Source organism: Engraulis encrasicolus, chromosome 7 (genome assembly GCF_034702125.1).
Source record: "Engraulis encrasicolus isolate BLACKSEA-1 chromosome 7, IST_EnEncr_1.0, whole genome shotgun sequence".
Classification (NCBI taxonomy): domain Eukaryota; kingdom Metazoa; phylum Chordata; class Actinopteri; order Clupeiformes; family Engraulidae; genus Engraulis; species Engraulis encrasicolus.
This window is the reverse complement of record NC_085863.1, coordinates 10,231,938-10,246,114: the sequence shown is the minus strand read 5'-3', so window position 1 is coordinate 10,246,114 and position 14,177 is coordinate 10,231,938. Positions and strand designations below refer to the sequence as shown.

Sequence of the window (14,177 nt, the reverse complement as noted above, 5' to 3'; positions counted from 1 at the left end):
CTCAACATAAACGTTTGCCATTGTTTCTGCCTTAATGCTTGCTTCTGAGCCTCTATTGTATAGAATACAAATAGCTATACTGAATTTCATAAAGCTGTGTTACTTAATTACAGTATATATGCATACAAAATATATTACCTAGGAGTGTTAATGTGCATGTGCAAACTATTCTAGGTACTTCTACAAACAATGGGAACATGAAGAGTATGGAAACACAACTGTTTCAAAGGGGAGAATGGAGTGTATTGACATGTCTGAAAGTATTTCCATTATCTTAATACCACGCTACAACACACACACACACACACACACACACACACACACACAATGTTTGTGAACAATTCACACAACCACACCTGAAACCAAGTTGCTTAAGAAAACTGAGCATGAGCATCACTGTTTTTTTAGTCCACAGCTACCGGCTATTTTGCAGAGGTAGAATATCATAAAATGATCCCCAGTAGTGTGGATAAAACACAAAACATGTTCAAAATGACTTGGAGGAATTTGAATCTTCACGGGCAAGTTTCCACCACATAACATGAATTCATAGTCAAATATATTTGACATCAGATACAATGCACCTACCACACAAACAAATCATAATGAGCCTATAACAGTTTACAACACAGAAACTGTCAAGAGAATGAAGGAAACTAAGGAAATGAAGGCCTATACCTGAGGAAACTAGCTCATGAGTTCAAATTGAAAAGGTCATTGTTACTTAGGCCTATGTACTGTAAGTGTTGTATTATGTTCTGTATAGGCCTATGTACCTGCTTGTACATGACTTTCACTTCTTGTGAAAACGCCAATATGACATTACAAAGAAAAAAACAAAGTGTTTCAAGTATTTACCAGAGTGGAGCATTTGGATGCGCTGTCAGTGAAGTCGAGAGAAGTGAAGTTGAGGCATTCACTGTTGTCACCTGGGCTCCTCTTCAGAGTGGTAGCAGAAGGCAGAGTGTTGTCATTGTAAGAGGTGACAAACTTGAAGTCACTTGTGCGTGAGCCTGTTGTCATGTAGGCATCATAGTTGTAAGTGCTACGGAGAGTTCCAGTTCCATCAACATCTGCATAGTTGGGAGGTAAATATGCACTGGGAATGGCTACTGCTCCATCAAACAACAGTCTGGGCTTCCTCCTGTGACACAACCTCACAGCAATGATCAGGATGATGAAAGTCAGGAAAAATGTGGACACAGACACCAGAGCAATGATCAGATAAGATGTGAGTTTAGAGTTGTTCTCCTCATAAGACATGTCTTTGAGTTCAGGAACTTCAGCCAAGTTATCTGAGATGACTAAGTATACGGCACAGGTTGTAGAGAGAGAGGGCTGTCCGTTATCTTTCACTGAGATCACAAGGTTCTGCTTCATGCTGTCAGATTCAGAAATGTCCCTCTGAGCCCTGATCTCTCCACTGTGGACACCAATAGTGAAAAGTCCCGGATCAGTCGACTTGACGATCTGATATGACAGCCATGCGTTCTGTCCAGAGTCAGCATCAACAGCAATCACTTTGGACAGCAGCGAGCCAGAAAGAGCAGCTTTAGGAACCATCTCAGTCATGAAGGCGTTTCCTTCTGGAGTAGGGTATAATATCTGAGGAGAGTTATCATTCTCATCTGTTATGAACACACTCACAGTCACGTTGCTGCTGAGTGGAGGAGAACCATTGTCTCTGGCTACAACCTGAACTTTGAAGCTTCTGAACTGCTCATAGTCAAAGGCCAGGCGCGGAGTGGCCATCGGGAGATCGGGGACTTGTCCCGGTGGGCCGCGGCCGCCAAATATTTCTCAGCGGCCGCATCATGTTCTCAGCCGGCCCCAAAGTGCTTAACTAAATCATGTCCTCAGCCGGCTTCACAGAGTTCATGTGATATAGTAACTAACTAATTCTAACTCACCACTGATTGTACAAGTATTGACTCACCACTATATATACCGTCTACCCGACCGCAATACCTCAGTGACGGTGTCAAACAGTAAATTGGCCACACCCCTCCTCTACTGATAATGTTCATACACCGTAGATCGCGGATGTTTACTAGATCTTAGTAACATAGTTTCGTTTTCAGTATTTCAAGAACCTGTGATATTTATATTGGTCACCAAGGAATGGAAATATTAGTAAGTTGTGATTTATTTTCCGATTTCCACATGACTGTTACAGTTTACAGTCTGCCACTCCAGATTCATTTGTTCTGTGGTTATTGACTTGGGTTACGAACAGACTCCACCAAGTGGTAAGGAGGTGAACTGCAGCTAAGCAGGAAAACACGTTGTACATGTTTTGATGGCATTGGTTTGTTAGAACTAGCGGTAGGCTTATATCTCCTTACAGTATAATGTATATCATACATATATTTATATGTGGCACATTTAGGATGTAGCCTATGTAATGTCTGAAGAAATTGAACAAAATAATTACCACAAATTCTGATGTGAGCAGTGCTGGGTGTGTAGCCTAAACTGTGGATTAAAATGTAATTGCAAGAAACAAAGACATTTGCTGCGACGAAGACAGCGTTTTAAGGTAGGCCTACACCGTTTGGCTATACATTTCAAACTGTCAAAATGACAGTGGAGTGCACATTTCCATGATGTAGTGATGTAGCCTAACCTAGTAGGCCTATGAATGCTTTGGACTGTGATGATGGCTCCAGTGGTGTAGTCTACTTTTTGAAGTGGGTATACTGTATATTTGAGCATTTTTTGATGTGTAGGCCTACTGTATATATTTGTGCTATTGTAAATAATGGATCAATCAATTTTAAGTGGGTATACTGTAATCCCTGAAATTTTGAAATGGGTGCGTATACTTCGTTTTACGTAGACTGGCTGTGCATTTCATCAAGGTGTAGGCTAAATTCTCCAATTCAGGTTGATAATTTGACAACACTAATGTTGACATGTAGTACGACTGCAGATTTCGTGGCTTTTGTCTTTTTGGTTAGGAAACCATGTTGTTCGCTTTTTTTTTTTTTTTTTTTAAAGAGGGCCGCCAAGGGGAAAATTCTCCCGGTGGGAAAAGGTGGGCCACTCCGCCCCTGTCAAAGGCCCTCACAGCATGGATCACCCCTGTGTCTCCATTAATGGATAAATATGAGGAGAGTGCAACACCATTGACCTCACTGAGCAACAGAGAGTAGAAGACTGTGCCATTCTGTCTCCAGTCTGGGTCTCTGGCACTAACAGAACACACAGAGGAGCCAGGCTTGTTATTCTCAGACACATATGCACTGTACGACTGCTCCTCAAACACAGGGGGATTGTCATTCACATCTGACACTGACAGGTGTATTGTCTTGGATGAAGAAAGTGGAGGACTTCCCTCATCAGTAGCTGTAATTGTAACATTATATTCACCTACAAGCTCACGGTCTAATTCATTAGTTGTAACCAATGTGTAATAATTCTTAATAGATGGATTTAATTTAAATGGGACATTCTGTTGAATGGAGCACCGCACCTGTCTATTTCCTCCAGTATCTTTATCTTGAACATTAATTATTCCCACCTCTGTGCCTAGAGCTACATTTTCTGGAATTGGCACATTAAGTGATTTAATATGTATCACAGGTGCGTTGTCATTCACGTCTGTAATTTCGATCTCAACTTTAGCATCAGAGGCCAGTCCTGCTCCATCTTTAGCCTGAACCCAAAATTCATACTCGGTCTTGTCCTCATAGTCAATTATTCCTATCACTTTGACCTCCCCTGTGTTTGTATCGATAGAGAATTGCCTGAGCTCGTCATCAGATATGTGCGTAAAAGCGTACGTGACCTCGCCATTTGCGCCTTCGTCTGCGTCTATAGCGCTTACTGTCAAAATTACCGTACCTGAAGGAGAGTTTTCAGGTATACTGGCTTTATAGATATTCTCACTGAATACTGGAAGATTATCATTTGCATCAAGTACAGTAACCTGTATAACTGCAGTACCAGACCTTTGTGGAGAGCCTCCATCACTAGCAGTGAGCAATAACGTCACCTCTTTCTGCACTTCCCGATCAAGTTCTTTATCTAAAACCAATTCACTGTATTTTCGACCATTTGCATGCGAATTCACTGCAAGGCTGAAATAGTCGTTCTTCTCCAGAGAGTAGCTCTGTATTCCGTTTCGTCCAATGTCGGGGTCGTGCGCTTCATCCAAACGGAAACGTGCGCCTTTGTCGGCAGATTCCCTTATTTCCAGTTTAATATCATTTTTAGGAAAACGAGGCGAGTTGTCGTTTATATCCTCAATCTGAAGTTTAATCTGGTGTAATTCCAAAGGATTTTCCAAAACCAATTCATAATTTAACGAACACGATGTCTTGGATCCGCAAAGCTTTTCACGGTCAATTATTTCTGCAATGACCAATTCTCCTCCTCGTAGCTCACAGAAACGCCTGCCGTTGCCCTCTACGTCTATCCGTGCTTTCCGATCCAATATCGTTTTAGCACTGAGTCCCAAATCCTTAGCAACATTGCCAAGCACCATTCCCTTCTGCATTTCCTCCGGTACGGAGTAGCTGATGTCGCCATTACAAGTGCGAGCAAACAAAGCCACAAACGCGGCCCAGAAAACCGCACGCAGATAAAGGATTCCACTGTAGTTATTCATCGTGTTACCAAAAATAAATTGTTTTAAATCCTTGTAGATCCAAGAGATAGCCGTTCAAGGGGTGTATTAAGAAATCTGACTATGTATTCCACATAAAAACAGGTCTATGCTACCAAGACTACGTTTTTCCTCCTGTGTGAGGCGGTCGGTCGGTGATGGGATAACGTCTGTTATAATATTCAATGAAGGGGTGCGTACAGGGCTTATAAAACAATAAATTGACAAACAGCGCCGCCCTGAGGATTTTTTGAATACTACATAGGCCTACTGTCATTACATGGCAGCACTTCCAGGAATACGATAGCAAATTTAAAGACAGTACTATAAATATTATTTTGTCTTTAAAATAACATGTACAATCAAAAAGTGTTTATATCTTAAAGCTTCTGTTGCATGGTGTGAATGTAAATGTACTAGTGTGATTATTACCCAAAATTCTCAAGACTACCATTACAGTCTGCCACGCCTGTGTAAGAAGGAAGGGGTAGGGGGCGACACTGAGAGTAGGGGATAAATGGAAAATAGACTTCATTTATATAACACCTTGCCACTCCTTTGAGCACTCAAAGCGATTTACATTGTATGCCTCACATTCACCCTCACACACCGGTGGCAGTGGATGCCACGAAGGGTACCAGCAACATGGGGTGAAGTATCTTGCTCAAGGGCACATCAATAGGGGTCTGGCAGAGAGGGGCTCAGACCGGCAACGTTGCTGAACAGCTCCTCTACCACCTGAGCCACCAACACCTTTCATTATTGACATGGAGGTCACACCTCAATAAGATCAGCTGATTTTAAAACGCGTCACACATCAACATCCATGTGACCCTCTGATTACATAACGCCATTGAAACATTTGAAGGATGAAAGTTTGAAGTGTGTCAGGGGTGCAGTGAAAGAGAATGTGTGTGTGTGTGTGTGTGTGTGTGTGTGTGTGTGTGTGTGTGTGTGAGAGAGAGAGAGAGAGAGAGAGAGAGAGAGAGAGAGAGAGAGAGAGAGAGCAGTATGTGGTAATTCTGTAGAATGGCAGATGTGTTTAGTTTGGAAGAGTTCGAATTGATATTGTCTAGGCAACGAGAACTAGTCTGGCATGGTGAATCTTAACCAATAAAAGATATGGAATATTCAGGGAAAACAAGGCAGCTAATTTATATACAGTATCTAAGTGGAAGTGTACGATTCTGAGGCAGAAATGTGAAAACTACCAAAAAGGACTATATCAGTTTAATTATAGTCCCATGAGCTATCCCACACAGACAAGAATAAACAACCGCCGGACAAACTGATTGACAACCAAAACGATATAAATGTATGGACGCTAAACACTATTTGGTTGAAAAAAAACTGTAGCCATTATGTTGCACAATAACTTGCCAACACACAATGAATCAACCACCCATTCACCCACTGACTTCACTATCAGAGGACCTTTAAAAGACATTTCACTAAATGTCATCTTGTTTATGCTTTGTTCAGCATGTTGAAGTAGGCCAAGTAAATCCATCCTTTCATATTCCATTGTCATACAAGTCACACACCACATAGCGTAGCCTGTAGATACAGTAGGCCTCAAACCATGAATGGCATAACCTCTGTTCATGGTAGATTACCACAAATTTACTCAAATTCTCTCACTATGTGTGCGTTGTATTTTAAAATTGTATGGTAGAATCATATGGGTAGAACATAATGGGTAGTATCAAAATGTTACATGTGAAAGACGTAGCTTTTATTTACCAGAGTGGAGCACTTGGATGCGCTGTCAGTGAAGTCGAGAGAAGTGAAGTTGAGGCATTCACTGTTGTCACCTGGGCTCCTCTTCAGAGTGGTAGCAGAAGGCAGAGTGTTGTCATTGTAAGAGGTGACAAACTTGAAGTCACTTGTGCGGGAGCCTGTTGTCATGTAGGCATCATAGTTGTAAGTGCTACGGAGAGTTCCAGTTCCATCAACATCTGCATAGTTGGGAGGTAAATATGCACTGGGAATGGCTACTGCTCCATCAAACAACAGTCTGGGCTTCCTCCTGTGACACAACCTCACAGCAATGATAAGAATGAGGAAAGTCAGGAAAAATGTGGACACAGACACCAGAGCAATGATCAGATAAGATGTGAGTTTAGAGTTGTTCTCCTCATAAGACATGTCTTTGAGTTCAGGAACTTCAGCCAAGTTATCTGAGATGACTAAGTATACGGCACAGGTTGTAGAGAGAGAGGGCTGTCCGTTATCTTTCACTGAGATCACAAGGTTCTGCTTCATGCTGTCAGATTCAGAAATGTCCCTCTGAGCCCTGATCTCTCCACTGTGGACACCAATAGTGAAAAGTCCCGGATCAGTCGACTTGACGATCTGATATGACAGCCATGCGTTCTGTCCAGAGTCAGCATCAACAGCAATGACTTTGGACAGCAGCGAGCCAGAAAGAGCAGCTTTAGGAACCATCTCAGTCATGAAGGAGTTTCCTTCTGGAGTAGGGTATAATATCTGAGGAGAGTTATCATTCTCATCTGTTATGAACACACTCACAGTCACGTTGCTGCTGAGTGGAGGAGAACCATTGTCTCTGGCTACAACCTGAACTTTGAAGCTTCTGAACTGCTCATAGTCAAAGGCCCTCACAGCATGGATCACCCCTGTGTCTCCATTAATGGATAAATATGAGGAGAGTGCAACACCATTGACCTCACTGGGCAACAGAGAGTAGAAGACTGTGCCATTCTGTCTCCAGTCTGGGTCTCTGGCACTAACAGAACACACAGAGGAGCCAGGCTTGTTATTCTCAGACACATATGCACTGTACGACTGCTCCTCAAACACAGGGGGATTATCATTCACATCAGACAGATAAAGATGTATAGTTTTAGATGAAGACAATGGTGGTGAGCCTTCATCAGTAGCTGTTATTGTAACATTATATTCAGCTAGAAGCTCACGGTCTAGTTCACCTGTAGTTAGGAGAGTATAATAATTCTTAATAGAGGGATTCAGCTTGAAAGGAACATTCTGCTGAATAGAGCAACGGATATTTTTATTTCCCCCAGTATCTTTATCTTGAACATTAACAATGCCCACCTCTGTTCCCGGAGCTACATTCTCAGGAATTGGTACATTAAGTGACTTAATGAAGATAACAGGCGCATTATCATTAACATCTGTGATCGCAATTTCAACTTTAGTGTTTGACGCCAAGCCTGCCCCATCTTTTGCTAGAACCCTTAGTTCATACTCCTGTTTATCCTCGTAATCTATCTGCCCAATCACTTTGATCTCCCCAGTTGTTTCATCTATGGAAAATAGGCGAGCTGCTTTATCTGATATGTGACTAAATTCATAGGTGACCTCTCCATTGGCGCCTTCATCTGCGTCTGTAGCTGTGACGACCACAGCAACGGTACCCAAAGGAGAATTTTCAGGCAGACTGACTTCATAAACAGGCTGACTGAAAACGGGAAGATTATCGTTGGCGTCGAGAACAGTAACGCGTATGACTGCGGTGCCAGATTTCGCAGGAGTGCCCCCGTCACTTGCAGTCAATATTAATGTTACCTCCTGCTCCTGTTCACGGTCGAGCTCTTTGTCTAACACAAGTTCACTGTATTTTCTTCCATCCGAATTGGAATTCACAGACAAAGTAAAATAATCGTTCTTCTCCAAAGAATAGGTTTGAATGCCATTTCTCCCCACATCCGAATCGTGCGCCTCATTCAATGGAAAGCGCGCTCCTTTAACGGCGGATTCTCTGATTTCCAGTTTTATTTCATTTTTAGGAAACCGGGGAGCATTGTCATTTATATCCTCTATCTGAAGGGTAATGCGATGTAATTCCAAAGGGTTCTCCAAAACCAATTCGTAATTTAACGCGCACGACGGCTTTGATCCGCATAGCTCCTCGCGGTCTATTCTCTCTGCAGTGGCCAGTTGTCCTCCAACAAGATCACAGAAACGTTTTTCATGTCCTTCCATATCAATCCGAGCTTTGCGATCCGACAGCCCTTTCGTAGTGAGACCAAGGTCCTTTGCTACATTGCCAAACACGGTCCCTTTCTTCATCTCCTCCGGTACAGAATAGCTCAGGTCGCCATTGCAAGTACGCACAACCACAGCGATGTATACCATCCACAATAGCCCACGATAATAAAACAAGCTTCCATTTTTCTCCATGGTGTAATCATAAAATGACGTATCCTCTTCTACTCGTCCCGAAAAGTAAATATAAAAGGATGCAAGAATAGAATAAAAATCTATTGACGTGTTCGACTACAAAGCCATAGAGCTTTGCTCATCTAATTCGTCTTCAAGGATAGTCGGAACACGTATTCTTCATTTTAATATTAAAGCAAGGGGTGTAGCACTATGGCTGCGTTTGGAAAATTCGAAATGTTGGTAAATAGTGCCCCTCGGAGTATATTTGGTGCACTGCAAGCATTGGAACACAACACAAACTGATGCTGGTGTGAACCAAGTCATTTAACAGTGTCAAAGTACCACAGCTAATACAGAGAGACAGGATAATGTCACCCTCCCACCAACACAAATGCTATTTCAAATAATGTTTTCATGCTAATGGTACAGTTGTGTTATTTTATGTGTAAATGATACTGTATTGAAAAATATCAGAGTGGAGTGGATTATTGCTGAGCTGCCTGCAAGGTTTGGTAATGAGTAGGGATATTACTATGAGGTGAAGGAGATATAGGTCTTAAGACTTCCATTATTATGACTAAATCATACTCCACAATTTTTGCCGTGCGCGCAAGCGCGCGCACACACACACACACACACACACACACACACACACACACACACACACACACACACACACACACACACACACACACACACACACACAGTCATTTTGGCAAGCCAGACACATAACTCCAGAGTGAACAGCTATTAGACACGTGGTATGAGATGCAATCCTGCCATGCATTACAGGGTGGAACACCATCATAAATACTCAATGTTACTGCAAACAGTTTAATTGACTGAATATAGGCCTATATCAGTTGCAGGCGAGAGTGAATAGAAAATCAAAGATCAATCAGTACCAATGCACCAATGTATTAGACTCTAGAGATGAACTAATTAGGTTTCAACAAGGGACAATGTTGACCATAAACAGTGGGACTAATGTGGTAGGCTCACACATTGTGACATATCTCATTTGTTTAATGACGCAATATGATACATGTGAACTGTTGTACACCAACAAATTCTTCATTTTAAAAGAGTAACATGAAACTCTCCCTGCATATTTAAACACAAATCAGCCATCAAAAAACTATATGGCATACCTGTCGTTTAAAAAACACTTAAACATGTAAGACATCGAAATATTTTCCTTCTGATTGCTAAAATGTAAACAAGAGTCCATGGATACAGTAGCCTACTGTAGCTTATGTCCATCTTTGGATAATCTTTGCAACAAAATCCAAATAAACAAAGGATGCCAACGAATGAATAAAAGAATGAATTATAGAATTTAAGATAATTAAAGTAGGCCTAAATATCATGAGAGAGGGTTGTTATACATTCTTGGTGCAATCTTAACCTGTTATGACACACCGTTAAATTGGTCACCAGAATGCCAATGACCAAGTAGTGCATTACTAAAGGCCCTGTGTTCTGTCCTAATAATGTAGTACTATGGTAGTTAACTTTTCAATGACTATTGCCACAGGAGGTGCAGCGTGCTTTAAGGGGTTGAAAAGGATTGTATCTCTGAATCTAGTGTAATTGCTTCTGTGGAAAATGTATACTGTAATGGAATGGAATGGCAAAAAAGATGGTATGCTATTTTCCTGCTTACAGCTGCAGTTAAGGTTGTAACAAGAAAAACACCCCAGCAACTGAAAAGAAATGTATTTAAGTTCTTTACCAGAGTGGAGCACTTGGATGCAGTGTCAGTGAAGTCGAGAGAAGTGAAGTTGAGGCATTCACTGTTGTCACCTGGGCTCCTCTTCAGAGTGGTAGCAGAAGGCAGAGTGTTGTCATTGTAAGAGGTGACAAACTTGAAGTCACTTGTGCGGGAGCCTGTTGTCATGTAGGCATCATAGTTGTAAGTGCTACGGAGAGTTCCAGTTCCATCAACATCTGCATAGTTGGGAGGTAAATATGCACTGGGAATGGCTACTGCTCCATCAAACAACAGTCTGGGCTTCCTCCTGTGACACAACCTCACAGCAATGATCAGAATGATGAAAGTCAGGAAAAATGTGGACACAGACACCAAAGCAATGATCAGATAAGATGTGAGTTTAGAGTTGTTCTCCTCATAAGACATGTCTTTGAGTTCAGGAACTTCAGCCAAGTTATCTGAGATGACTAAGTATACGGCACAGGTTGTAGAGAGAGAGGGCTGTCCGTTATCTTTCACTGAGATCACAAGGTTCTGCTTCATGCTGTCAGATTCAGAAATGTCCCTCTGAGCCCTGATCTCTCCACTGTGGAGACCAATAGTGAAAAGTCCCGGATCAGTCGACTTGACGATCTGATATGACAGCCATGCGTTCTGTCCAGAGTCAGCATCAACAGCAATCACTTTGGACAGCAGCGAGCCAGAAAGAGCAGCTTTAGGAACCATCTCAGTCATGAAGGAGTTTCCTTCTGGAATAGGGTATAATATATGAGGAGAGTTATCGTTCTCATCTGTTATGAACACACTCACAGTCACGTTGCTGCTGAGTGGAGGAGAACCATTGTCTCTGGCTACAACCTGAACTTTGAAGCTTCTGAACTGCTCATAGTCAAAGGCCCTCACAGCATGGATCACCCCTGTGTCTCCATTAATGGATAAATATGAGGAGAGCGCAACACCATTGACCTCACTGGGCAACAGAGAGTAGAAGACTGTGCCATTCTGTCTCCAGTCTGGGTCTCTGGCACTAACAGAACACACAGAGGAGCCAGGCTTGTTATTCTCAGACACATATGCACTGTACGACTGCTCCTCAAACACAGGGGGATTATCATTCACATCTGACAGATACAGGTGTATAGTTTTAGATGACGATAATGGGGGTGAGCCCTCATCAGTAGCTGTAATTGTAATATTGTATTCAGCTAGAAGTTCCCGGTCCAATTCAGCTGTCGTAACTAGAGTGTAATAATTTTTAATAGATGGATTTAGTTTAAATGGGACATTCTGTTGAATGGAACAACGAATATGTTTGTTCCCTCCAGTATCTTTATCCTGAACGTTAATTATTCCCACCTCTGTACCTGGAGCTACATTTTCGGGAATTGGCACATTAAGTGACTTGATTTGTATGACAGGTGCATTGTCATTCACATCAGTGATCTCTATGTCGACTCTGGCATCTGATGCTGAACCTGCACCATCTTTTGCTTTAACCCATAATTCATATTTAGATTTGTCCTCATAGTCTATGGTGCCTATTACTTGGATCTCTCCTGACAGCTCATCGATAGAGAACAGCCTGGCTGCTTTATCAGAGATGTGACTAAATTCATAAGAGACCTCTCCATTCGCTCCTTCGTCTGCATCTGTGGCGCTAACAGTCAAAACAATGGTGCCTAAAGGAGAATTTTCAGGTATACTGGCTTTATAAATGGCTTCACTGAATACAGGGAGATTATCATTTGCATCAAGGACAATAACGCGTATGACTGCGGTTGCAGATCTTTGCGGAGAGCCTCCATCGCTGGCAGTAAGCAGCAACAGTAATTCTTTTTGGACCTCACGATCAAGCTCTTTATCTAAAACTAATTCGCAATATTTTCGTCCATTTGGACGTGATTTTAGAGACAGTGTAAAATAATCATTCTTCTCCAAAGCATAAGACTGAATTCCATTGCTCCCCACGTCGGCGTCCTGTGCCTCATCCAAGCTATACCGTGCGCCCTTATACGCAGATTCTCCTATTTCCAGTTTCATCTCGTTCTTCGGAAAACGAGGTGGATTGTCATTAATATCCTCAATCCGCAGCGTTACACGATGTAAATCCAAAGGGTTCTCCAAGACTAATTCGTAGTTCAATGTGCATGTTGGCGTCGACCCACAAAGCTCCTCTCGGTCTATCCTGTCGGTTATTGTCAGTTGTCCTCCCTGATGATCGAAAAAACGCTTGTCCTCGTTTTCCATGTCAATCCGAGCCTTACGATCAGAAAGGTCTTTGACAGTAAGACCAAGGTCCTTTGCTATATTCCCAAACAGTGTCCCTTTCTTCATTTCCTCTGGTACCGAATAAGCCAAATCGCCATGGCAAACGCGCAAAATCCCAGCCGTGAAAGCAATCCAAAGCAAAGAACGGATATGTAAAATCCTCTCGAATTCCTTCATGTTGTCCGATTCAAATTCAAATACTTCCAGTGCAAAAGAGATGTTTTAGGCGTTATGAAACAAAACAATATGGAGTCTAAACAATGGAAACGCATATAGTGTGCTGTGCTGTGCTAGCTTTTGTCGTCTGCTGACGGAGAGCTCAGCATCTATTTTAATATTAAATTATGGGGTGTGGATGCGTCTCTAAATTGCTTAGATAGGTAAATAGTGCCGCTTAGAGGATGTTTTGTGTACTGCAAATATGGTCAAGCTGGTGCAGAAAAAGATGTATTCAAATGTGTTGGTACCCTACAAAATCAATGTTTTGGAATTTTGCGTTGCAAACCATAAGTACAAAAACTACATCTCGAAAATCTGGTATTGACTGGTTGGTATTATGCAAACAATTATGGTGAAACGGTCTGAAATCAATAGGTAACTGGTTTGACAGTACTCAAGGAACATTAGTGCTTATAAAGGATGAAAGAAAGATGACATTATATTAAACAGTTATATCCACCCACATTGTCCTTGCAATACAATTGAAAGCATTTTTATTAAGAAAAGAATGGAATAGTAAAATCAAAAGGGATTAAAATAGCCTACAGTATATCTTACATTACATCAGTAGCCATTTTGTGGCAACCTGCTTCTTCTGATGCATTTCTTACATACCTTACAACCTCAGCACATTAACGAGGGAAGACACATAATGCTGCCCCATTCTTTTCTCACTGATAACACTTTGTGTGTGTGTGTGTGTGTGTGTGTGTGTGTGTGTGTGTGTGTGTGTGTGTGTGTGTGTGTGTGTGTGTGTGTGTGTGTGTGTGTGTGTTACAAAGACAAAAAAAAATCACAAGTATCTAAAATGAATAAGTACAATGTCTGGAAAAACTCCGGAATCACTTAGAAAATGTGCAAAGAGATTCAATGCGTCAAAGCATAATTGTAACATCTCTAGCAGATATCACGACTAATATATGGGCCTTTGCAGTACATCAAAAAAGCAGACTGTCTTCACACAGTCCTAAGAAGAACGCAGATATAGGCTGAAATCAGACTATGACTCATTCAACATACAGGATATTCATGTGAAAGAATAATCTGAAGCAGCGATGGGCAACTGGAGGCCCGGGGGCCACATGTGGCCCGCCTCCTCACTCAGTGTGGCCCATAGATAAGCCAAACTTCAAAAAAAATATTAACAGACTTTTTTTAAACCACTACTGAGTCAATCTGTTGAAATTATACTGTTGGCCGACAGAGAACAGGCGTATT

At 41.8% G+C, this 14,177-nt stretch overlaps 3 protein-coding genes across 3 annotated transcripts; all 3 read right to left on the bottom strand.

The window, feature by feature from the left end:
- Positions 1 to 846: 846 nt before the first annotated feature.
- On the bottom strand, positions 847 to 4,612 carry LOC134453343 (protocadherin gamma-A12-like). The gene is made up of 2 exons (XM_063204221.1): positions 3,066 to 4,612; positions 847 to 1,735 (listed from the first exon to the last, which is right to left on the bottom strand). Exons 1-2 carry the CDS (start codon positions 4,610 to 4,612, stop codon positions 847 to 849), a joined length of 2,436 nt encoding a protein of 811 aa, XP_063060291.1.
- A 672-nt stretch (positions 4,613 to 5,284) lies between these two features.
- On the bottom strand, positions 5,285 to 8,776 carry LOC134453341 (protocadherin beta-15-like). The gene is made up of 2 exons (XM_063204220.1): positions 6,353 to 8,776; positions 5,285 to 5,347 (listed from the first exon to the last, which is right to left on the bottom strand). The coding sequence occupies exons 1-2, from the start codon at positions 8,774 to 8,776 to the stop codon at positions 5,285 to 5,287; spliced, it is 2,487 nt and encodes an 828-aa protein (XP_063060290.1).
- Positions 8,777 to 9,078: 302 nt separating this feature from the next.
- On the bottom strand, positions 9,079 to 12,917 carry LOC134453340 (protocadherin beta-15-like). The gene is made up of 2 exons (XM_063204219.1): positions 10,494 to 12,917; positions 9,079 to 9,105 (listed from the first exon to the last, which is right to left on the bottom strand). Exons 1-2 carry the CDS (start codon positions 12,915 to 12,917, stop codon positions 9,079 to 9,081), a joined length of 2,451 nt encoding a protein of 816 aa, XP_063060289.1.
- Positions 12,918 to 14,177: the final 1,260 nt, after the last annotated feature.

What these genes read in the sequence shown, in the direction of transcription:
- LOC134453341 (XM_063204220.1), bottom strand. Translation starts at nt 8,776, where the DNA reads ATGGAGAAAAATGGAAGCTTGTTTTATTATCGTGGGCTATTGTGGATG. An exon ending in CATCCAAGTGCTCCACTCTG is followed by an intron (nt 5,348 to 6,352) that starts GTAAATAAAAGC and finishes TTGGTGGCTCAG; the next exon opens with GTGGTAGAGGAGCTGTTCAG.
- LOC134453340 (XM_063204219.1), bottom strand. Translation starts at nt 12,917, where the DNA reads ATGAAGGAATTCGAGAGGATTTTACATATCCGTTCTTTGCTTTGGATT. An exon ending in CATCCAAGTGCTCCACTCTG is followed by an intron (nt 9,106 to 10,493) that starts GTAAAGAACTTA and finishes TCTCTGTATTAG; the next exon opens with CTGTGGTACTTTGACACTGT.
- LOC134453343 (XM_063204221.1), bottom strand. Translation starts at nt 4,612, where the DNA reads ATGAATAACTACAGTGGAATCCTTTATCTGCGTGCGGTTTTCTGGGCC. An exon ending in GGGGTGATCCATGCTGTGAG is followed by an intron (nt 1,736 to 3,065) that starts GGCCTTTGACAG and finishes CACTCCGCGCCT; the next exon opens with GGCCTTTGACTATGAGCAGT.